Source organism: Lichenostomus cassidix, chromosome 7 (genome assembly GCF_008360975.1).
Source record: "Lichenostomus cassidix isolate B80296 chromosome 7, HeHo_3.0, whole genome shotgun sequence".
In the NCBI taxonomy this organism is placed as follows: Eukaryota; Metazoa; Chordata; class Aves; order Passeriformes; family Meliphagidae; genus Lichenostomus; species Lichenostomus cassidix.
In genome coordinates this window covers 36602692-36628329 of record NC_139488.1, presented here as the reverse complement: position 1 = coordinate 36628329, position 25638 = coordinate 36602692, and the positions used below count along the sequence as shown (strand labels likewise).

General features: G+C 52.0%; 1 protein-coding gene across 8 annotated transcripts in view; it reads right to left on the bottom strand.

The window, feature by feature from the left end:
* Window positions 1-24899, bottom strand: part of FMNL2 (formin like 2) — a 101393-nt gene extending 76494 nt beyond the window's left edge. For 4 of the 8 annotated variants that reach the window (XM_085067201.1, XM_085067199.1, XM_085067198.1 and 1 more), the window contains exon 1: window positions 24618-24898. In XM_085067201.1, coding sequence (XP_084923327.1) covers window positions 24618-24734 — 117 coding nt within the window. In that variant the 5' untranslated portion in view covers window positions 24735-24898. Of the gene's footprint in view, window positions 1-24617 lie in introns of all 8 variants that reach the window. The other 4 variants (XR_014853564.1, XM_085067196.1, XM_085067203.1 and 1 more) reach the window with 2 other exon arrangements.
* Between the last annotated feature and the right edge of the window lie 739 nt (window positions 24900-25638).

Genomic DNA, 25638 nt, shown 5'->3' with positions numbered 1-25638 from the left:
AAAACCCTCAGGAACCCCTTGGAAAATCCTTCCTGATCCCCACGGGAAGCTCTTCCAAACCCACTGGAGTTACTGCAGCTCTGGGTTAACCCTAAGGAAAATTTGAGGAAAATTTGGAGGAAAAGACTTTGGGTCTTTTCCCTTGGCTGTGCTTTCTCCAGTGGCTTCTCTCTCCAGGGGTCAGGGGTGTGTCCCCTGATATTCCAGAGGGCTGCAGGACCACAGAACAGCCAGAATTTTCCCTTGAGAAAACCTTTGGCTTCCCTCAGACAAGGGGAAGTCAAACCTGCTGCCACCTCGCTCTGGGACTGCAGGGTGGAAGGGGAATGGTTGGGAAAGGAATAGCTGGAAAAGGAGAAGGAAAGGCTGGAAAAGGAAAAGCTGGGAACTCCCCATGTCACTGCTGTCAATGGCAATGAAGGCTCCCTGACCACAGCTCATTAAGGGGTAATTAATAATTCTGTCCCACAGCTGTTGGAGGATGTGGCAAAGCAGCTCCACATTCCCTGCAGAACCCCCTGGGAGCCCAGTTCACCTGGGGCTGGGAGCACTGGGCAGTTTAATGACACCTGGGAGCAGGGTAATTAAGGCACTCACTAATTGGCATTGCAGACAGCAAGGGTGACTTTTGACTGCAGCAACCTCTAAAGATCAACAGATTTCCACCAAAACCTGACTCTGTCCATCAGCTGAAATCCCTCCCACAGCTCAGCTGCTGTACACCTTCTTTCCAAGGTGAGCATCTGCTGCTCTTCCCAAGGTTTCCCAAAGTGCCCACGAGGATCACAAAGCCAAGGAGATCCCATTCCTCTCTTCCCTGATCCCTCAGAAGGGATTTTGCCAAGGAGGTCCAATTCTTCTCTTCCCTGATCTCTACAGAAAGGATTTTTCCAAGGAGATCCCATTCCTCTCATCCCTGATCCCACAGAAGGGATTTTGCCAAGGAGATCCCATTCTTCTCTTCCCTGATCCCACAGAAGGGATTTTCCCCCACACTTGTGATTTTCTTTCACTATTATTTTCCCAGCCTGCTGCTGCAAATCTCCCACCTGCTTTTGGATCAGTTTATCCATCGACCACCCTGGGCCAGGAGCCAAACCCACATCCCCTGCAGCCCCATGAGAAATCCATACAAAAAGGGATTTTCCACGTGTCCAATGGGAAATCCAACCGAGCTGCCCTGAACATGAGGAATTCCAGGCTTCCCTTCCTCCTGGCACTCCAAATATTCCAGAAGCACAACCAACCACGAACTCTCTGTCCCTGCAGCCACACCCCTCTCAGCCTCATCCTCTCAGCACCCCAAAGGACACCCAAAAATCCAGCCAGGCAAAACCCTCAGGACAAACAGGAGTGGCAAAACTCATTGCAAGACCCTAAAATTCAAAGTGGTTTCGATTTCTTCGAGTCTCTCAGAGATGCTGTTACCTTCCAACACTGCCTCAGCCAGGATTCAGAGCCTCTGCACAGAACCAGATGGAATTTGGTGGAATTTGATGGAATTTCCACTGCCTGGACACCCCCAGGATCAGGGATCTCCATGGAATGAGGAGAAGCCTGACCCTGAGCCCAGCTGCTCCTTTTGCAGGGTTTAAATCTGTGCTGTGCTGTGCTGATGGAGTTGAACCCAAGCCTGCCTGGCTCTGTCTGGGCTCTGCTATTGCTGCTCCTTGCAGCATGTTTGGATGTGCAATCCACATCATCATCCCAGATCATATCCCCTGTCCATGGCAAACGTACAGAAATTAACATTCCTGAGCTGCCTGCTAATGGCTCCACAAAATCCAGTATTTTCTGGAGGGACTACACCTACCTCACTCACAGTGCTGCACTCGACAGCAGTAATTCTGCACTCAATTCACCTTTCACCCCAAATTTTGACATCTTTTATGAAGATGGATCTGCACAGCGCAGCGTTTTCTGGATTTCAGGGGAACCAGGGAAGCTCAGCTGGTTTTATCTTCACACCTGAAGATAAAACATTGAAAATTTATCTTCTCTGTTGCCCAGAGAAGCTGTGGCTGCCCCTGGATCCCTGGAAGGGATGGGGCTTGGAACACCCTGGGACAGAGGAAGCTGCTGGGGTTGGAACAAGATAATTCCACAATTTAGCAACATTTGAACACCCCAGACTCCTGCAGAGCTCTCAGGTGTACCTGAGGTCAGGCAGACACCCCGAGCTGCCCAGAGCAGCACCCAGAGCTACAGCTCCAGCCCAGCTCTGGGGACACAGATGTGTCCAGGCAAGCCCAGCGCTGAGAATGTAATTCCACAGAAGGAAGAAGCTCCTGTGAAACCTTCCCTGAATGCAGGCAGGTATTTACAGTTATCCCAGCACAACAAATGCAAAAATTATCTGTTCAGGCATGTGGGCTGGCTTGGAAGCAACCAGCAGGGTTGTGCTGCAAGCCTGGAAAAGTGGTTCAGGAGAAACATTATCCTGCTGGTGTCATTATCTTTTTTGATTATTTATTTTAATTTTTTTTTTTAACCTTAATTTTTCACCCTGACTTCCTTTAATCAGGAAGTCTACCTGGGAGATGGCTGAGAATCCCAGGCAGTTTGGAATGAAGCATTTTAATCACCCTCCAGCTCACGTGCAGCTGACTGACTCGGGAGGGTTTGGATTTCATTTCCAGCCTCAGCACAACTCACTTCATTAAACTCAACGAGGCTTCAACAGGGAGCTTTTGTATTGAAATCTATAAATTCCCTGCAGTAATGGAGAGAAGGAAGGAGACACTCCCACGGCATTCCTGGGATCCTTTTCCAGGGGGAAGGAGAGGAACAGCAGCTCAGGCTGTCCTGGGGTCACCTCTGCAGTGTCCAGTTGTCACCTCCATCCCAGGGAAGGGACACCAGAGCAGCCTGAGGTGGTGCACCCACCCTGACCTTCAGATGGATGCAATTCCCATCCCTGCAGGGAATTCCAAGCCCTGGGGATGTGGCAGTGACATGGGACAGTGCTGGGGATGGTTGGACTCCCCAGTCATGGAGAGCTTTTCCAACCTCCCCCATTCCATGATTCCCCAGCTGTAACACCTCCCCAGGCCAGGACTGCTGCTGCTCCCTGCAGAACCCCTATTTTCCTCATGCCAAGGCAGGGGGGCACTGGGATGGCTGTGATCCCATCCCTGATCCCAGGAACATTTGGGTCAGGAATGGCCTGACAGAAGGCACCAGGGCAGCTCTGCCAGCAGATCCTGCAGGTGCCAGGAATCCAAAGGGCCATCCAGCAGGAAAAGGTCGACTCAGGACAGCCCAGCAGCTCCCACAGCTTTTGGGGGCACAGAGGAACAAGGTCTCAAATGGATGAAAATGGATGCAAAGCAGCACTTCATTGTTTTTAAGTTAAAAAGGTGGTTTTTGGGGTTTTTTGGGTGTTTGGTGCAGCCAGCCCTGCTGTGGGAGGTGTTACCCCACCAAATAAAGAGCTCTTCCTTCTGAGCTTCCCCTTCCCAGGTCACAGCAGGAGAACAGCCTGGTTTTCCAGCTCCAGGACAGCAGGTCTGCAGATGGCACAGCCCCAAGAGGAGGGAAGGATCCCACTGTTCCTGCACCCCAATCACCCCAACCCCTGGAGGCACCCACAGCTCTCTCCATGCTGGAATTCAGGGATCCAAGGGGGATGAACACAATCCCAGGTTCATTCCCACCCATGGCATCTGATCCCAGCCAGGGAACAGCCTTCAGGCCATCCTGTGAGGAACCTCATCTCAAAGGGACAGAAAGGTGTCAAAAATACATCACCAAATCATGGAATGATGGAATTGTTTGGGTTGGGAAGGACAGCAAGGATCATCCCATGGCACTGCTGCCATGGCAGGGACACATCCCACTGTCCCAGGGTGATCCACCCTGCCCTTGGACATTCCAGGGATCCAGGGGCAGCCACAGCTTCTCTGGGAATTCCAGCCCAGCCAGGAATTCCTAATTCCCAAAATCCCACCTATCTCTGCCCTCTGGCAGTTTCAATCCATCCCCCCTGTCCTTGGCCAAACACAGACAAACCCAAACACACCAACCTGAACCAGCTCTCTCCTGAGTTTAACAGCAAATGAAAATCAGGGAAAGAGCAAAGTGAGGAATTGTTCACATGATGGAAAACCCTCAACAATCATGCAGCCAGCAGAGCTGCATCAGCAGAGATCACAGCAGCAAGCAGCCAGCAGACCTCACAGCAGCAATGAAGCCAAAAGAGCTCACAGCAGCAATGCAGCCAGCAGAGCTCCCACAGCCATGCACCCAGCAGAGCTCACAGCAGCCATGCAGCCAGCAGAGCTCCCAGCAGCAATGCAGCACATCAGGCACAGCTCCCTGCTCTCCTGATATCAACCACCAGCTAACTCAACCCAGGCTCTGCCCAGCAATACACCCAGAGCTGAGCATGAGCTCCATGCCAATCCAGCCCTGCTGAGGAGCTGAAAACACAGGAAATACTCGGGATGAGGCTGATTGCTGAGAGGAGCCACCATGGGGACCCAACTGCCATCCTGCCTGCAAATCAGGCAGGAGTTGCACGTGCACTGAGCTGACTGTCAGGCTGGAAAATGGAAAACCATCAGATGCATCCTGAAAATATTTATAGGGATATATTTTGTGTATTTTATATTCCCTATAAATATATTACATAAATATATATATATATATTACATTATATATATATTATTATATCTATCATATATATATATAAATATAAATATATATTATATAATATACTATATATTATATATCAAACAAAATATATATCTATTATATCTATTATATATATATTTATAGGGAATTATTTTGTATAGGTCTGGAGTTGGAAGACACACAGTGATGTAATTAAAAAAGTGCCATCATCTATCATGTCCTAAAAAATGGGAGAGTGCTGCAACAGCCTGGGAAAAGAGGGAGGCTCATCTTAAACCATTCCTGAAACCCCAAAAAATCGACTGAATGGATAATAATCATTAATAATTACTAACAACACTAATAGGTAATTGCAGCGGGGATAATAAAAATAATAAAGTAATACTGACAGTAACAAGAATAGGAAAAATCTCATGTGCTTGGAGCCCCTGGGCAGTGTTCATTTACTCCTTGATGGTCACAAACAAAAGGTGGCCAAAGCTCATCCCATGGTAAAACTACTCCTGGATTGAGGATCACTAAGGCCAAACTCACATTTACTTAAGAGAAGCTTTCACTCTCTTGTTGATTGGGAACAACAAGAAAAATCCCCAAAATATCCTAAACTCACGTATTTTCAGGGAGAATTCATGTAGGGAAAGTGCTTTTATCCCCTGTTGGTGTCAAGCCCTGCTCTACAGCAGAAAATTGGAAATTCAGGATTTTCTGCAGTGCTCTGGGCTGCTGCCACCACCTTCACTGCTCCACAGGGGTGACGGGAAGGTGGCTCCAGGGGTGGCTGAGGATTCCAGGGATGGCTGATGATTCCAGGGATGGCTGAGGATTTGAAGGATGGCTGACAACTCCAGGGATGGCTGAGGATTCCAGGGATGGCTGAGGATTCCAGGGATGGCTGATCATTCCAGGGATGGCTCACAATTCCAGCGATGGCTGACACCTCCAGGGATGGCTGATGATTTGAGGGATGGCCCACAATTCCAGGGATGGCTGAGGATTCCAGGGATGGCTAAGGATTACAGGGATGGCTGATGATTTGAAGGATGGCTGACAGTTCCAGGGATGGCTCACAATTCCAGGGATGGCTCACAATTCCAGGGATGGCTGACAGTTCCAGAGCTGGCCCAGGCTCAGAGCAGGTGGCTCTCCAGCTGGTGACAACCCCAAGGCAGCAGGAAGGCAGCTCCACCACTGACCCCACAGCCTCCCCTGGATTTGGGATGTCCCAGGGCTTGGCACAGCCCTGCTTTATCAGGGAAGGTGATGCCATAAAGGGGTTGTGGAGCATTTCCTGGATCCCTGGGAATGCTCCAGGCCAGGCTGGACAGGGCTGGAGCAGCCTGGGACAGGGAAGGTGTCCCTGGCAGGGCTGGAATGGGATTGGATTGAAGATCCCTTCCAACCCAAACCATTCCAGCATTCCATGATTACTATCACAGTGTCTAATCTACAAACCTTTGGGTACTCAACTCCTGATTTTGTTCTTTTATCTTCAGAGATTAGGAAAGAAATTGAAAAGTTCCTACTAAAAAAAAAGAAGAAGAGGGAAGAGCACTGGAGGTTTGGAATTAGCCTCCCAGCTGTGAGGAGTCCCTCAAAACCAGGGGAGCAAAATTCACCCCAAAGCAGCTGTGCTGATTCAGCTCCTCAAGGATTTGCTCCTTAACATGAATTAACAACAGCATTGTAAAAAGTTCACTCATGAATTCCAGACTGGTTTGGCTTGGAAGGGAAATTAAGGATTATCTCATTCCACTCCTGCCATGGCAGGGACAATTCCACTGTCCCAGGGTGATCCAGCCTGGCCTTGGACACTGCCAGGGATCCAGGGGCAGCCACAGCTCCTCTGGGAATTCCAGCCCAGCCAGGAATTCCCAATTCCCAATTTCCCATCTAACCCTAATCGGTTTCAGATCGAAGCTAAGAATAAAAGTGACTCTGTAACAATGGCAAAGAGAACAACATCAAATTGTAAATAATATCATTATTAAATACATCTCCAGCCTCCCACAGGCAGCAGCTTTCCAGGCACATTCAGACCTAATATTTGACAGGAAAATAAAACTTTCCCAGGGAAGTTTCTGCAGCCTGGGAATGAGCAGAATATTCCTGTCCCTTGGAATATAACCTCACCCAAACTGGGCAGGATTTAGGGGTTGGCACAGCAGATTGAGAAGGTGAAACCTTCCCAGATTTCTGGTTTCCCTTCATTAAACAATCCCAGCACAGACATTTCATTTCATTTCATTCCCCGCCACGTTTAGGACAAGGGGATTTTTGGCAAAACAACCCACCCCACATCCCAGAAGCTCTCCCTGGCTGGGAGCTGGGCTGGGACAGCAAAGCAGAGCTGAGAAGGTGGCAGAGGGAGAGCAAAGAGCCCTGGCACTGCCCAAAGAGCCAGGGGAGGCAGAGCCAGGCAGTCTGGGGCTGGGAAAAGCTCCTTTGTCTCCAGAGCTGCTTGTTCAATCCCTTAGGGTGCCTTGGGAGAATTTCCTGGGCATGGAGCTCAGTCCATCCCAGGGCCAGGGCACTCCAGCAGCTCCATCCCAGCTCCCAGCAGGGCTCAGAGGATCCCCAGGGAGCACAGGGAGAGCTCCAGGGACACAGATAAGGGATAAAGCCTCATTCCCCCAAAAAATGGGAATTTCAGCCCCAAAGTGGCTGAAGCTCAGCAAAACCTGCCCCAGAGTGCAGGAACGATCTGAATTCAGGTGTTCTCACCCCATCCTGCCCAGAGATGTCATCCATCTGCTCCAGCTGAGGGGAATTACTGGGATTATTCCCTCCCCGTGCCAAAAATCCTAACGGCAATTAAATTAATTTACTTCCCAAGCTCCATTTTCCTGATTAACACCTTCCACAGGCACAGAAAGCTTGCAGGGAAGAGTCTCTCCAGCAGCTCCACTTCCAAACCAAGCCAAACCACACAAAGCCTCAATCAATAAACACAACCCCAAACAATGCCTTCTTTCCCCTGAATTTCCCTTCTCTTGCCCCACCTTCCCCAAGAACTGCTCCCAGAACCAAGGCTGGGAATTGTGGTGCCAATTCCCTGCTGCACAGCTGAACCCAAGCAGTGCCAAGCCCTCTGATTTATTACAGTTTATTAGGATTTATTCCAGTGCAGAGTCAATAAACAGCTCTCAGCGTGGAGCTTTGTGCACCGATAAGCCTAAATTTGGGGGTGATGTCGTGGAGGTTTAAGGCACTGAAAAACTGAAATTAATTTCATGTGTTCTGCTGTCTTTGAGCCTCCATTAAAAACATTTGCTGGGATTATTTTTGTGAGGACACCCATTGGATTGTATCAGTTATCCTCATCTTTTAGCATTCCAAATCCTGCCATAATAAAAGTATTAATCAATCAATTGTTAATTATTTATGCTTGTATTTATGCTTGTATTTATGCATGTAGTTCTATATTAGTCTAGGTCTGGCAAAGCCCTAGTTAAAGTCTTATCCACACCCTAAAGACCAGGTGAGCCCCAAAAACACCAGGAAAAACAGCAAGGCTGAGCCTGGAAACATCCTGGATTTTAGGATTGCTGAGCTTCCCCAAGCCATTCCCCAAATTAACACCCAGAAAGATGATTATTGCTGCTCTGCAGCTGCCATGTGCCAATAGTGCTCCTTCCTCCCAAGAAATTCATGGAGAATTCTCCTCTGGGAAGAAGCTCTGCTGGCAGTGCTCAGCCAAGATATTCCCCATTTGTGGAAAATCCCATCTGCTGGGAATGCTGGAGAGGAGCAGCTCAGTCCCAAACCCCCAGGGCAAACACAAAGCTGTGTTTCTCCTCTGGGATCCAAGCTTTGGGTTCTCCAGCCCTGATCCCACAGCTCAGCCAGGAACCATAAAAACCCCTTTTTGATTTTCCCCAGCCCAGGAGTTCACCCCAGCTGGGAAACACAGACAAGCAGAGGATTCCTGTCACACATCTGGGGGCCAGAGCTGCTCTGGGGCTGGGCTGAGGGTTTCCAGCAGAAAGGGAATGGCAGTGGGAATGGAGCACAGAGAGGAGCTTTGCCTGGCTGAGCTGCTCCTGCTGCCTCCCAACACACTGGGGAAACACAGGATGAGCCTTGGTTATCAATGGGGAAAATATCCTGGATTTTCAGAGGTACAAGATGCAAATCTCTTGGAGAGGGACTGGGGATGGAGGGACAGGACAGGGAATGGCTTCCCACTGCCAGAGGGCAGGGATGGATGGGAGATTGGGAATTGGGAATTCCTGGCTGGGCTGGAATTCCCAGAGAAGCTGTGGCTGCCCCTGGATCCCTGGAATGTCCAAGGCCAGGCTGGAATAACCTGGGCTAGCAGCAAGTGGCTAATCCTCAATGTCCCTTCCAACCCAAACCATTCCAAGGGACACCTTTCCCTTCCTGGGCAGCAGTTCCTGCCAGGAGCTCCTGGTGGTTCTCCTTGGATCCTGGGAAGCTCCAGGAAGCTCCTCTGAGACTCCCAGGCTGACTGTGCTATAAATAACCCCAGCAGGGAATTACTGCAACAACTCCAACTTAATTGAGTCACCCAGGAAATTACTGGAAAATGATCCTCATCTTTATCCCTAAGCTACTTAAGGGCCATGCAAGCAAACCTGGGGAATATTGGATGCAGATGAGCAGGGATAATATTGTCTGCAAGGAAAAAACAAACAAAAAAAATGGATTGATTCAGGCAGAGGAGGATTAAATTATGGGAAAGGAGCTCTCCTAGCTCAGGCCAGAGCAAGGGATGCAGCTGGAAGAGAAAAAGCTGCAGCAGGAATCCCACAGGGAAGGAGGAGGAAACAACCAGTGGAAAGGAGGTGGCCAAGGGAAGGGAATATTCCAAATTAAGGAGCATTTTCAGGAACCACACCAGGCTCACCGACCACCTTGGCTCAAAATACACCAACATTGGATGAGTTGAACTCTTCAACCTGCAGATTCAGGTTTGAGGAAGGTGTAAGAGAAGACTAAAAATCTCTGAACTGCTGGGATGTAGGAAATGAGGGGATGAGAAATGCCACAAACAACAGTAAACCTGAGTTGTTCCATCACCAGGGAGGATTTCACAAAACTACATCCAAGAAGTCACCAAAATCATCAAATTCAAGAATCCTGAGCATTTGAAAAGGTGAGGAACACCTGAGGGGAGGCAGGGAGGCACACACCAGACCCCAAATGGGGGAGAAAAGGAAAAAAATACCCTTTTTCTTTTCTTAGAGGTGTCTAAACCAAATAAACCTGAGAAATTCACCACGCAGGATGAGCCAACAGCCAATCCATTGGATCTCAAACCTTAAAATAAACTGCTCAAGTTGTGCTGCAAGTGCTGAACAATGTGAGGATTAAATAACACACAGCAGGTCCATTCACTCCCAGCTTATCCACTGCTTGGGAACAGCCAAATTCCCTGTTTTCCCTGGTTTTAGCAGCTGTAGGACATCCTCAAAAGCTGCACACCCATGCTGGTGAGGATCACCACTGGATAACTCCCTGGAGAAATGGAACAGCCTGTTCCTCATACAGATCTTTCCCCAAAAAGAGCATCACCTCCCAAAAACCTGATTATTTAGGGGAATTTTCCCCTAAATGCCAACATTTCAAATAAAGCCTCTTCACCCCATCCCCACTCCAGGCATCCATCCCTCACGATTCCCAACACCTCTGCTGGATCCCAGCCCTAATATTCCCCCATAGAGACCAAAATACCCCATGGGGAGCTGGGAGTGACTCCTGCAATCCCACATTCCCAGAGCTGGGCGAGAAACGTGACTGAGGTGGGGCAGCAGCACTTCTGACCATCCCACAGGATCTGTCACATCACCCATCCCACACCACCCCTGCATTTTTAGCACACATTGGGATGGGTCTGGGCTTTGTTTCTCCATGGATTTTTGCTCCAAAATGGGATTTTTGATCCGGTTTCAGCTTGCAGAACGTGAGGCTGCCTGCTCTCCCTCAAAAATTGGGAATTTTTGGTTGGAAAATTCCCAATCCATTAGCTGTCAATTAGCATCAGTTCCTCTGCCTCCATCCCACTCAACCTTCCCAACTCATTTCCCTGGAAGAAACAGAATCCACGGGCAAAGCTCTGCTTTTCCTATTACCCCATTCCTCTAACACACAAACACTGGGATAACAGAGTTTATTAAATCTCATTTGAGGTTTTCCTGGCTGCCTGCTTCAGAACTTAACAGGAATTATTTGGTGTTCTAAAGGGATTTTTGAGGATTCGACAGATGGGATTTGCTAACATCCTATTTCAGGCTGGAATGTTGTTCCAGGGAAAAGGGAAGTTTTCCCATGAAGGTAAAAAGCACCAATCTGTGGCACTGAATCAACCCAAGGCACTGCCCTGATTACACTGAATTTTAAAAACTGTCCTACAGGAGGTGGGACATCATCCCAGCCCTGCACCCTGCAGAGCACTGATGCTGATTTTCAGACTGGTTTTACCTCAGCAGAAAAAACCCACATGATGTAAAAACTCAAATACGTTTTCCAGATGATTGAACTGTTCAGTGAAGGAACAGTAGAAAACTGCCCAGACCTGAAATTGGGTATGACTGAGTGAAATGGTGCTAGCATGACCCAGCCACTTGGGGAAACTTTTGCAAAAGGTGTTGCCTACTAAAATGACCAAAGAATGAAAGTTTTCTATTTTCACGTGAGCTGAGGGGCTGAGCACTGAGCAGAGGGAAGGAAGGGAAGAATCCTGTGTGAACCACCACCTAAAAAGTCTGCTCAGGAAGGTTTGTAAGTGCAGCTATTGTTTTATCTAGAGTAAAATAAAGCCTTTTTTATTTCACATGAGTTCCTGTGTGGCATGGGAACTGAGGGGCTACATGAACACCTGGAGAGGTGACATTTTGCAGGGGTCAGGATGGGACACTACAGGAGGACAAGTGGCCCCAGAGCTGCGCAAGGTTTGCACAAAGCCAGCAGGAAACGATGTGCAAACACCAGCAGGGCTCTCCTGGCACAACAGGAGACACTCGGAGCTGCTGGGAGAGACACAGCCTGCAGCTGCCAAAAACCAGGAGATGGAGAGCAGGAAAATCATCCTAATCAATAATCCCAACAGGATTAAAATGAGATGGAATAGATCAATGGATCCAAGGGATCCCAGGATGGGCATCCTCAGCTGCCAGACAGGGGAGAAGAGAAGGCAGAGAAGGATCAGGGAAATGCCCTCTCCTTAAATCACAGCATTCCCTGAACAGAAACCATGGAATTCCAGACTGGTTGGGGTGGGAAGTACCTTCAATCCAATCCCATCCTTCAATGCAGTCCAATCCCCATGGCAGGGACACCTCCCACTGTCCCAGGCTGCTCCAAGCCCTGTCCAGCCAGCCTTGGACATTCCAGGGATCCAGGGGCAGCACAGCTTCTCTGGGAATCTCAGGGCCTCTCCACCCTCCCAGCCAGAAACCCCTAATCCCCAACATCCCATCCAAAGCAACCCTTGCCACTGATATTTCTTCCCCCAGCCCCTGCTGCCCACCCCAGCCCAGCATTCCAGCCAGGACTCAGGGGTGCCTTTGGGGGTTTGTCCTTCCCCCAGCTTTCCCATTCTGATGGATTTCCATCCCACACTGTCCAACTGCTGGGGCAGAGCTCACAAATCCCTCCGTGCCTCCCTCCTCCAGCCTGAGCACACAAACAGCTCAGCTCAGCCTCCCCCTGCTCCAGAAAGTGCTCAGCCCTGCTCCCGAATGAGGCGAATGGCTCGTGGCACGTTGGGATCTCTCCAGCCACATTCCCTCCCACCGAGTTCCACAGGCAGCCAGGGAGGGCTGAGCTCCTCACTGCTCCCACAGCTGGGCTGGAAGTGTCCTGGAATGTCCCAATCCTGCAATGTCCCCATCCTGGAATGTCCCAGCCCTGCCAGGGAGCAGGGAATGGGACAGGGAGAGCAGCACCAGCAGCACCTTTCCCCAGGATCAACCCTCCCCTCCTGGCTGTGCACAATCCCCGAGGGAACAACCCACACAGCTATCTCCAAGGATGGAGTCTGGCCAGAAAAATCCATAAATCTGCTCTTTTAATCGCTGTCTGGAGCCTTTATCATTATTATTCTTCTTATCGTGGTGAGCTGAGACGCTGCAGGAGCTGCTGCTTCCAGCTGCTGGGGGGGAAAGGGAAAGTTCTGACCCAAAAGCTGCTGATCAAGGGAAGGAGCAGAAAATGAAGAATCCCTGCTAACTGGAAAGAGGAGGGAAGAGCCAGGATTGGGCACCTTGAGTGGCAGCAGCTTGGAGAGGAAAATCGGGTCATTGCTGAGGGTCAGTGTGTGGAGCTTGCAGAGAACACCTGCACCAGTGCCATGGAAAATCACCCTGAAAAAAGGGTTTTGTAGGGATGGCATGGCCAACCCCACAGCCCTCAACAGTGGGACTGCACTGCCCCACCTGCTTCCCAGAAAAACCCCTCATGCCATAATTCATCCCATATCCCAACCTGCTGCCCAGGGAGGGGGATTAATAAATGGAATTAATAATTATTTACATTTCCAGTTCCAGGCTGCTCATATCTGAGAGCAGAGACAAACCTAGTGCTCAGCCAGTGTCCCTGGAGGGATGTGGCACCCCCAGCACGAGGTCAGCCCTGCTGCAGGCTCAGAGGGATAACAGCAGCTCCATCCCAGCCCTTAATCAGTGTTTTGGCTCCACAGCTCCCTGAAGGACTCCCTGTTTTTCCCTGTATCTCTGTGGGAAATTCCCTGCTGCAGGAAATCGTGGAGCTCCTGTCCTGAGAGGCAGGGGCTGGTGGCCCTGGGACAGACCCTGAGCTGCCACTGCAGGAACATCTGAACCAGGAATTCCCATTTCTCCCGGAATGAATCCAAACCTGGATTTTCCCAGTGTTAGGAGGAGATGCTTTTCTCCTCACACACCTTTCCTGTGGAATATTTTGGCACAGCAGCAGCAGCAGCAGCTGGGGCATGGTACCCAAAACAACCTGTCATTTCAACTCCAAATGTTACACCAGGTATTGTTTTTAACGTTTCAGTGCATCTGTGCATTTATTTATGTGCTGTCTGGGCTGCTCCCATCCCAGAACAAGAAACACAACTAATAAACACACAGCTCAACACAGGCTCTTACACCTCAAGTATCCCCAGCCACTTCCTGGAAGCACCTTGAACAATCCCAAACAATCCCAACAATCCCAACAATCCCCTGAATGCCTCACAAGTGCACCAAGGCTGTTTTCACTCCACTTGCTGAGCAGAAGGGATAATTCACCTTTACCAAAGATCTGCCATCAGACAGAAAATAAACACTGAGCAAAACCAAACAAACAATAGCTCTGAGCTTTCCAAATAAAATTCCTTTTCCCTTTCAGTTGTGCAAGCTTTTGTCCCTGAGCCAGCAGAGAATTCACTGCCGGAGAAGAATTTCATGCTTAATCGATTTTGTGTCTGTAGGTACCCCAGCTCCTCCTCTTCCCTGCAAACCCAGCTCAGGATACCTTGGATTTGCCATATCCAGGGAGAAAATTCAGACCTGGTTTTGCTACCCTCTGGAACAAGGAATTCACTGCTGAAGGATCATGAGCTGGGATCCTGCTGCTCCACAGGGAAGGACTCAGCTCATGGAATTACACAATTTATGTTCTAATTGAAGCACTCAGATGTGACAGAATCCTTCCCCACCACGGAGAAAGCCCACCTGCCTTCTGGCCAGAACAGGCTGGATTTCCAGGAATACACTCAGGTTTATTTCTGGAAAACACCTCTTGCTCACAGCCCGAGCAATGCCAACCAAGGGAGAGCTGGAAATGATCCCAAAGCTTCTGCAGACTCAGAGGGTGAGCAAGAGAGACCTCAGACAGGAGGAAAGGTCACCAGTGCCACACCTGACCCTGCAGAGCTCTGCGTGGGCTGAGCTGGAAGGTCATCTCCCTCTAATCCCTGCAAAGCCTCAGACTCAGCTCCCTAAATTCCTCTTCCCCCACTCTTCTGCCACTTGATCTGGGTCAGCTGGATCTCTCACTGCTCCTGAGTGGGGTCACAACAATACCAGGCAGAACAAAACACTCTTGACTGTCCCAGGTGTTAGAGGCTCTCAGATTGAGGGAATTAAAAAACAGAATTTAAAAAGAAAAGTGTTTTCCCTGCAGTGTTTACTGCACTTCATTGAGCTGCTCAGGCACAGAACCATGGAATAATGGAATGGTTTGGGTTGGAAAGGACCTTAAATCCCATCCCATCCAGCAGGCACACCTTCCCCCATCCCAGGCTGCTCCAAGCCCCTCTCATCCTCACCTTCCCCAGAGCACTGTGAGGCTCCTGAAAAATTCATGGAGAGAAAACACCTGTCAAGCACCAAACTCCTTGTCTGACTTAGCAAAAGGAATATTGCACATTTGCCACACTCAGATACTCGTTTAGGTGATCAAGAGAGCAGAGTTTGCAGCTGAAGCTCTGACAGGAGCAGAGCTGAGCTCCCTGACACAATTCCCATGAGTGGATCTCAGGGAATACCTGATTATTTCAGGTAATTTTTAGCCAACAACTCCCAGCCATCCAGCCCAGCTACTGTCACACAGATTGCATTGATTACCCAACACTTCCTGCCTCCATCCAGGGAGCTTTAATCGTTATCTTGATGTTAAATTGATTCTGGATACGTGGAGAGAGTCATGGCCACACCTGCACCAGTGCCATGGAAATTCACCCTGGCAAAAGGGTTTTGTAGGGATGGCATGGCACACCCTACAGCCCTCAACATGGGACTGCACTGCCCCTCCTGCTTCCCTAGGAACACCCCTCGTGCCATAATTCATCCTGCACCCCAACCTGCTGCCCACAGAGCAGAAATAACAAATGGCATTAATAATTATTTACATTTCCAGTTTCAGGCTGCTTGTATCTGAGAGCAGAGACAAACCCAGCGCTCACCCAGTGTCCCTGTGAGAGTGCACAGCCACACAGAGGCTCCCCATCACACTCCACATCAAAGCTCCTGCCTGAGCAGCCTTTCAAGTTAAATATTTGTGAGAGCTAATTTATTTGATCATCTGCGCTCGCAAGGCTCAGAGCTGGGCAGAGAGGCCTTTGAAGCACTCCCAGCACACTGAATTATTGGGAAGCTCAGTGCTGGATGAAGTCAGAGGCTCTGGATAGCAGTGCCAGCCCCAAACCTGCCCCAGGTGGAGCTGAGCCCTCTGTCCTTGGGAAAGCAGGACAAGGGGAGCAGCAGGGGGACATGCCAGGGTGCTGGATGGACCAACAGCCAGGGTTGCTGCGTTGAACAATTTGCTTCTTCATTGTAATTACTGGCTTCTGAAAGGCCCCAGCAACTTTGCCAATTTGTACAACCCTCCATTCTCTGCTTTTGGCCTCCGCTGTGCAGTCATTTCACAGACAAACAAGGAACAGATGTACGATCTAGAGCTGCCCCCAGTCCTTTTATAGTAAAGCATTTCTGGCCAAATCATATATATTGAAAAAGAAAAAGAAAAGGAGTTTTTGTATTTTTTTAAGGTATCTCTCACAACACCCAAACACATGCTAAAAACATCTAAAATGTCTCGATATGATTCTGGAAAGCTCAAGAATCTTCTGTCCTGGAGCAGCTCCTGCCCTCGGCCAACACCCACATGGGAGAGTGACCTGAGCTGCCACAAACCTTGGGGACACCAAGGGCAGCCCTGGGGGCTCCTGCTGCCATCACCAACCCCTTCTGCCTCAGGACACAACTTCTGAAAGGGCAGCAGGGGCCAGAGGTAGAGAAGTCCAGAGTGGTTTGTGTTGGAAAGGATTACCCAGAGCCACCCCTGACATGGCAGGGACACCTTCCACTGTCCCAGGCTGCTCCAACCTGGCCCTGGACACTCCCAGGGATCCAGGGGCAGCCACAGCTTCTCTGGGCAGCTGTGCCAGGGAACCATTCCTTCCCAAAACCCCATCCATCCCTGCCCTCTGGCCACGGGAAGCCATTCCCAGTGTCCTGTCCCTCCACGGTTAACACCACTCTGTGTCACTCAGCCAACGTGACAAGGGAAGTCACAACCTCTGGGAGTTTTCCTGAGGATCTTCCTGCTCCAGGCTCCCTCCCTGGGGCCCAGCCCAGGCTCTGGAGTGCTGTCCCAGCAGCAGGACAGTCCCAGTGCCACCGAGGCAGGGTGTCCCCACTTGCCTTTGGGCGGTGGGGGAGCTGCAGCCCATGCTGCAGAGCTGCCCTGCCGAGCCCTGGAGGTCCAGCACGGCCAAACCCTCGTGTGAGGAGCATTCACTGGCAGCACAAAGCCCCCATTCTGGAGCTGTAGGAAGATCCTCCCCAAATGTATGTTTAAGGCTGCGCAGCCCCGGCAGACAAACGCTGGTTTTGTCACAGAGATGCCGCCGTGAATGGCAGAGCAGCACAGCCTGGGTTGCTGCAATATGCTGCTCAGAGCACAGGATATACAAGGTACATGTCAGCCAAGTCTTTCTGCAGTGGAACACTTGGGAAAGGTTGTTTGGGGAAGAGGCAAAGCCTGGCACCAGTTAATGCTCGTGTTTTCCAGGATATCCATAGGGAATTCTGTGCATGGTGGGTTATTGGAGCTGCAGAGCAGGTCAGGGTCAGAGCAGTGAGAGCCAGGGAACAATGCTCTGCTGAAACAGGGGTGCACATCACAGCCCAGCACAGAATCAGGGAATATCCTGAGCTGGAAGGACCCACAGGGTCACTGATCCAACCCCAGCCCTGCACAGACACCCCAAATCCCACCCTGGGCATCCCTGGCAGTGCTGTCCAAACCCTCCTGGAGCTCTGGCAGCCTCAGGCTGTCCCCATTCCCTGGGCAGCCTGGGCAGTGCCAGCACCCTCTGGGGAATAACCTTTCCTGATATCCATCCCAAACTGGAGCAGAAATAACTGGCAACACAGCATTTCCCAGAAACAACATGAGCAAGAGCACAGCCCCCAGGGCCAGCTGCTGCAGGTGTATGGAATGATGAAAACCTGCTCATTTCACTACTCTGACCCTCCAGAACTGAAACCAGGATGTGACAAATGGGAAATTCCCACTTTTCAAGCACCAGCAGCTCCAAGTGCTGTTCCCTGCCCAGCCTGAGCCCTTTGGCCCCAGGGGTCCTGCACTGCTGGAGGCTCAGGCTGAGAGATTTTCTCTAACCCAAATATCAATCCAATTGAACAGGCTGGTGTCACTGGTTTCCCATACCGAATTCCCAGAAGGACTCTTTCAAATAAAGAATAAAACCAACAATAACTCAGCTGACTTTGTCTGAAATGTGGCTTTCCCCATGGAAGTCCTCAGGCAGCCAGAGAGTCCAAATCACCACAAACTGCAAACTGCTGCTTTGAAAGCCTAATCTTCAGCTTAGCAAAGGAAAATCCCATTTACACCTCCCAGCAGAGAGAAAAAACCCTCCAGAGCCACAGCTCAGTCCTCTTGCTGTCCACACACCTTCTGAGGACATGGAAAGGGAGCAGGAGAACCAAGGGAAAGGGAAAACCAAAGGAAAGGGAAAACCAAGGGAGCAGGAGAACCAAGGGAGCAGGAGAACCAAGGGAGCAGGAGAACCAAGCCCTCCTCTCGTCTGGCTCCCTGCTCTGAAAAGTGTTTTGATCCTGAGCAGCAAGTGCTTCACTCCGAGCCAAGAGGCAGCCCAGATGCTCAGAAATGAACTGGTGCTGAAGTGTTGCTGCATTAGCGTGTTTTGCATAATTCATGTGCTCGTGCTGGGCAGAGCTCTCCAGCCCTGCTCCCTGCGGGGTCAGCGTGCAGGGATCTACAGAAAATCCAGCTGGGATCCAAGAGAAAATCCATCAGGGATCCAACAGAAAATCCAGCAGGGATCCAAGAGAAAATCCAGCTGGGATCCAAGAGAAAATCCATCAGGGATCCAACAGAAAATCCAGCAGGGATCCAAGAGAAAATCCATCAGGGATCCAACAGAAAATCCAGCAGGGATCCAAGAGAAAATCCAGCTGGGATCCAAGAGAAAATCCATCAGGGATCCAAGAGAAAATCCAGCTGGGATCCAAGAGAAAATCCAGCTGGGATCCAAGAGAAAATCCATCAGGGATCCAACCTGGATCCTTTGGGCGCAGCTGGCTGCCAGCCTGCCCTGCCAGACCCCATCCAGCCCGGGAGAGAGGCAGGGCTGGCTGTGGGATCACAGAATCCCAGGAATCTGGGTTATTCCCAGAGAAGCTGTGGCTGCCCCATGCCTGGCAGTGTCCAAGGCCAGGCTGGAATAACCCAGGATAGTGAAAGTGTCCCTGCCATGGCAGGGGTGGGATGGGATGAGTTTCAATTCCCTTCCAACTCAAACCATCCTGGGATTCTGGGTAACTCTGCCCTCCTGCCTTTCCAGAGGTGTTCTGGTGGTCCAGGGGCAGAAGGGTTGGTGATGGCAGCAGGAGCCCCCAGGGCTGCCCTTGATGTCCCCAGAGTTAGATGGGATATTGGGAAGGAATTCCTGGCTGGGAAGGTGGGGAGGAGCTGGGCTGGAATTCCCAGAGAAGCTGTGGCTGCCCCTGGATCCCTGGAATGTCCAAGGGCAGGCTGGACAGGGCTTGGAGCAACCTGGGACGGTGGGAGGTGCAAAAGTGGCACCAAACTCTCCTGCTGGACATCACCAACTCCAACAGCAAACCCCAGAACCTGCAGCAAACCCCAGGGTTTGACATTCCCAACACACAGTGGGCAGCAGTGCAGTGCCAGCCTTTTCCCTTGGAGCACAAACCTGCCCTGACACCCTTCCCAGCCTCCTCCCCATCCCACCCCAGAGCCACTGCCCACACCAGGGTCACAAACCCTCTGGGGCAGCAGAGGAAAGCAAAACCAAAACTGCAACCAATCCCAGGGATTTTCCACCTCCAAGGGGAGCAGTGGGCTGGATCCATTCCTTCCCAGCCTGGGAAACGAACAGAAATGCTGAAAGCTCCAAACTGAAAGTGTGTTTGGGGGGAAAGGCAGGGGTGGACAGAGTTTGCCTCTCAGTGACTTCCCAGTGACTAAACAGATCAGAAAGTGAATGTCAAAGGTTGGTTTCACTTCAGGATGGATCCTGAGCAAGAAAAACAAAACCAGCTGCTCCTGCAGGGTCATTCACCCCCCAGTGACAAACCACAGAGCAGGGTGACAGATTTAAACCACTTCTTCTGACAGACTGGGAAGAAAAAATGTTTTTTTTCAGCAGGTGCTGGATTCAGAATGGACCCTGTTAAAGCAGGGGTGGTGCTGATCCTGCATGGAACAGCAGCCCAATCCCTTCTGCACCCGAAATTCCAGCTGGGCAAAAGCCTCTCCTTCTCCAAAGCAGCCCCACAAACACAGGACAAGGGCTGACAATGGCCATGCACACCTTCAGATGGATTTTTATTCTAAAAAAGGGTTGGAGCCTGGAAGAAGTTGCCAGAATAATTCACAGTCTTTGCCCAATGATGCAAAAATAGAGTAAAAATACTAATGTACTTTTGAAAACACATGAGGAAATCAAACATTTTGGGTTTGTTTCTGCTGAGCTTTGCTGTTCAGGAGGAGAAGTTTCTGATGAAGTTTCTACACAAAATTTAATGTGTCATTTAGGCATGAACCCCCCACCATCAGAACCAAAAAACGAATGGGATTGTTTTGCATGGAAAAGTGGTGCACAAAAATATATGCATCTACATCAGCCCAGCCATTTAGTAAGTCCTCCAGCTTCCCAGGATGTGAAATTAATTTTAGCAGAGTTACCAGTACCTAAATATCCACCACAACAGCCTCATATTGCAGACACTCAAAGGAAAAAAATCAGTTTTACACAAATATTCTCCTGCGATGTCTGGGTGGAAAAACTTACAAATGCCATCCCCTGAGTGACAAAGCAGCTGGGCAGAAGTGTCACCACCCAGCACTGCTGCACATGTAACCCCTGCACATGTCACACGTAACATGTAACAAATACATATGTTTAACAATGGGATTTATTAGGTTGTTTCTTCAAGCAAAATGTCAGTGCCTCCATCATTTCAATGACTGAAAATTGAAATTTCAGAGCCTGTCAGAGCTGAGAACTGAGCAAGGAAACCCCACAGCTCTTCTTGAGATCTGAATGTCAGAAATCTCACTTTCCTGAAGGCCCCCAAACCTCCTTTAGTGTCTCTCACCTTCCCACCTGCACCAGGTGTTCCAGGACCTCACCTGGAATCCATGCCAAGGGAATTCTGCTGAATTTAGGAACCTCACCAAGGAATTCAGCACAGAACCCACCGAAGCAAGGGAGCTCACTCATCCTGTCCCAGAGCCATTTCCCACAGACACGTCATCCTCCAGGACGATCTGCAGACCCTAATCCATATATATATATTCCATAAAACAATGTCTGATAGATTGGATAGACGATGAGGAAAGGGGGAAGCAGAAAACAGCTGGGAAACATTAGTTTTCACACTGAGCTTCCAAATTCAGACACTCAAACTGCCTTCCCTGGGATGGAAAATGATGCTGGGGCAAAATCCAGCGTGGAGAAGGGAATTCCAGCAGGAGGAAGATGCTCCTGCAGGTAGGTTCCTTCCCTGGGGATGGCAGAACACCTCCTCACCCTGCACCCCCCAGCACGGGGCACAGAGCAGCCCTTTGTGCACCCAACCCCACTCGAGGGGTAAGAGGATATTTCCTGTTAACCTCACCACAGATCTGTAATCCGCCAGTCAAATTATGTCAATCACAGCTCATTAGGCAGCGATTTCCCTGCCAACCCCGGCCTGGCTGCTTCCTCCACACCACGTGGCATCTGCAAACGTGCAGCCCCGTCCTGGGATCAGGGAGACCACCCTGGGAAGCTGGGATTTGCTCCCAGGGACGGTGCCACCGTGTCTACGGGTGCTGCTGGCACTCTGGGCTCGCTCAGCTGTGGTTTCCTCTCAGCAGACCAGGGTGGTGAGCAGAATTCAGAGTTTATGCCCACGTGGCCAGAGGGTAGAGCTGGGGATAGATGTGGCACAGCTGGGGAGGAGAAGAGAGGGTTGGGAAGGGATGGTGGTGGGAGGTTCCCAATGGGATGTGCCAGAGCTGGGATTTGGCACAGGCAGATCAGGAACTTGGTGGTGAAACCACACCATGACTCCCTGGACTTCACATTCTTCCACCATCCTGAGAGTAAGGGAATTATTTCACAGGAAAAGGGGAGCATTCCCACCAGTTTGAGAGGATGGAAGAAACAACACTTGGCTTTGACTGAAAGCTGGATCTCTCTTGGCTTATCCTCCACATTTTCCCCTTTGAAGTACATCCCACCAAATCTCCCTGGAGCACACACAGACCCCAATCCTCCCCAGCAGAGACTCACACACAAACCCTGGCAGCACAGCAGTGCCAACAGCAGCATCAGGAGACACAGATCCACAGGGAAAACCCTGATTGGATTTCCCACAGGCCAAGAGGAGTGACACAGCCACATCCAGCATCACTGCACCTCCTGTGGTCTCGGGATATCCTCGGGAATGCTGATGGCACAAGAGCACAGACAGAATTGAGAATTCCACCAAAGAACATGACCTGGAGCACTGCCCATCATCTCCTGCAACTCATGCAGCTCAAGGAGCATCAGGAGGCAGAAAAGCGACCGTGTGGGTTTGAGGTTGAGCACAAACCACCTCACCAGAGCTCTTCCTCAACACAAAGTCCTCTCCCAACCCAACAAACCCAGGCTGCCACACACCCATCACCTCCAGGCACATCATCCCCTTGCAGGAGAGACTCCAGAGATCCTGGAGAAATTGGGGACAGCATGTTTGAAGGGGGAAAAATGAACCAGGCAGTGTCACAGCACTGGTGGTGAAATCACAGTGAAATCACACCAACCTGTGCTCTCCTCGTGGTTTGGAGGGCCAGGGCTCACTGCTCTGCACGAGGGGGAGAATAAAACTTCCAAACACGCAGGAAGGACCTTTCCCCCACAGCAATGGACACAAACCTCCCCGAGTGACAACTCCAGAGCTGCACACAGCTGAGCCATGCGTTCATCAACGTCCAGATCAGTCCAGGGGATTTCATTAGAGATATGAAAATTGGTATTGTCAGCACAGCCCTGCGGGACCTCGCCAAGGCTCAGAGCGCCAGCACTGCTTGTGCCAGGCTAATTTCTTAAGACAGCACGGAAAGAAGGTGAGATTTAGTCTGGTAACCTTCAGCATCTCCTTCTCCACACTCACATCTCCTGACTCATCCTCTCTCCCCACAGAAAATATTCCTCATCGTTTTTCCCCTAACCATCCCTTTCTCGTTAATCCCTGCACTTCTGCCTGCCCCATTCTGGGGTTTGACCAGTGGCACAGTCATCTCTCCCTCAGAGCCACAGAGAAAACAAAATAATGACAGCCTGGCAGTTTAGTCTTTCATGAGCTGGTCAGAGATTTCCTGGAAGCTGCAGCAACACCAGCCTGGCTCCGAGACCAGCACGGAGGTGATTTTTGGTGGTGTTTGAGCCCCATCGTGCCGATCCTCCTGGTGGGAGAAGCAATCAGTGGAGCAAAGCACCCCACACCCCGTTTGGTCAGACTGTCCATCTGCACAGCCAGCCTCTCCCTCCAGCCAAGCTGCAGCACTCATCCTCTGAGCCTTAATTGAGGTCCAATTTCTAAAACCAGAGGCCATCCAAGCACCTCAGGACACCCCAGGCTGGGTGCTGTTATCTCCCATATTTACATTACACGTTTCTAACGCTTCCCCAAACGCTGTCTCTGCCTTTCACCCATCCCATCCATCAGCCCCAACCCAAAGCCACCGATTTCCTCCCGCAGACCACCAGCCAGGAGCACTGCCGGTACTTGAGGATGAATGGAGACTCGGCCGTGAGCCATGTGCCGCCCGCGGGAGCATCTCCCATCCCCGACAAGAGCAACGCGACACCAGGCAGGCTTCTTCCACCGCGCCTAATAATCGTAACATCTCACTCGCCATTTGGCTCGTCAGTGGGGGTTCCTGCCTGAATAGGCTTATTCTTTTCTTAGACATGATAATCTAATTGGGTCTAACCAGAAATAATCCCCAACACACATCGGTTTGTGAATCCTCGCCCAGCGCCCGGAGCGCTCCGGGGAGCAGGGGGGAGCTGCGGGATGCGAGACGGGAATTGAGCTGAGCCGGGCCGAGCCGGGCCGAGCCGAGCCGAGCCGAGCCGAGCCGAGCCGAGCCGAGCCGAGCCGAGCCGTGCCTCGCATGGCATCAGAGCAGCGAGGGCATGGCACGCACATGGAGCTGCTCGCCCCGCTCCCCCAGCTCCTGCTCCACACGCAAACGTGGCTCAGTGAGAAAGGCATGGCAGGAGGGATGGGGCGATGATGGAGCCGAGCAAGCGGGAGGTTCGCCCCGGGAAAGCACAGCCCTTTCCCGGAGAGCTCATCGCACACACCGAGCCGTGCAGCCCAAGGGGAATCCCGGCAGCCCAGCACACAACCGGGGGACAAGGAGCCCGTGTGCCCTGGCTGGGGCCACAGCACCGGGTGTCCCGGGGAGAAAGCACCGCGGTGTGCCCCGCCGGGGAGAGCCAGAGGTGTCCCGGGGCACAGCAGAGGGGTGTCCCCTGGAGAAGGAGCACTGGGTGTCCCCTGGGTGTCCCCCGGAGAGGGAGCACTGGGTATCTCCCGGAGGAGAAGGGGCAGGGCAGTCGGCTGTCCCTCGGAGAAAGAGCACTGGGTGTCCCCCGGCCAAGGAGCAGCCGGGTGTCCCCCGGAGGACAAGCAGCACCCGGGTGTCCCCGCAGGAGAAGGCGGTGTCCCCCCGAGCCGCAGCTCCGCTCCAGCCCCACCCGCTCCACCCGCGGGCTGCGCTGCCCGGCGCGGAGCTCCGCGGCCCCAGAGCCGCCCGGCCGGGACACGGCGGCCCTCGGGGGCTGCCGAGACAAAGAGCCGCGGCCCCGTCCCGCCCCGCCGAGCCCACCTGTGCCCGGCCCCGCCGCCCGGCCAACTTCGCGCCGCTCCCCCTTCCCCCCCGCGCTCCTCCCCGCGGCCCCTCCGCGCTGCCCGCAGACAATGGGGCCGGCCGCTCACCAGCACCACGGCGAAGCGCTCCTCCAGCTCGCCGGGCTCGGGCATGGGCAGCTTCAGCGGGACGCTGTGCGCCCGGAGCTCCGTCTGCTGCGCGTCCACGCTCCCCGCGTTGCCCATGGCGGCCCCTCAGCCCCTCGGCCGGCTCCGCGCCCCGCGCCGGGCGGGCTCCGCGCCCCGCGCTCCCCTCTAGCACCGCGGGCGCTCCGCGGCGCCGCCGCCCGTCATGGCTCGCCGCCCTCGCCCTCCTCCCCCCGGGGCGGGCTCGCTCCGGCTCCGGCTCCAGCCCCGGCTGCGGCTCCCCCGCATGCCGCCCGCACAAAGCCCCGCTCCGCCCCCGGCCCGCGGCGCCATGGGACTCGTAGTCCCGCCAGGGCCGGGGCTCGGAACGCCTGGAAAAGGGTGGGAAGGAGTGGGAAAGGGGGGGAAAGCGATGGGGAGACCTCGCCGCCTCCATTTTGCCTCGTTGGCCGCGCTGGCACCGGGCGGAGGGACAGGACGGGGAATGGGAGAGCGGCGGTTCGGGAAATCCTGCCCGGGAAGCTGGGGAGGCCCTGGAGGAGAATCCCCAGAGAAGCTGTGGATCCCTGGAAGTGTCCCAGGCCAGGCTGGAGCACCTTGGAACAGTGGAAGGTGTCCCTGCCCACGGCAGGGGTGGCACTGGATGGGCATTAATGTCCTTTAAACCCAAACCAGTCTGGGATTCCGTGGTCCTGTGATTAACTGGAAACCTTTGCTATGGACAGCCGTGGTCCTGCTGCTCACATCAGCAAGGCTGTAGGGGCCCAAGGACAGTGGCCCTGCTGGTCCCCCCAGCCTACATCCTGACCGACTGAAATCAGGATGATCCGTGTGATGGATTTCCATGGATTCACCACCCCAACAGGTCCATTACCGAGCCAAAACCACCTGGGCATAATCAAGAGGATCATCCTCCCGAGTGTGCCAAACCTGCCCATTCCTCAGGTGTTATTCCCCATTTGTTGGTTGTTCCCAGCAGGTTCTCCCCAGCTGGTGTTTCAGC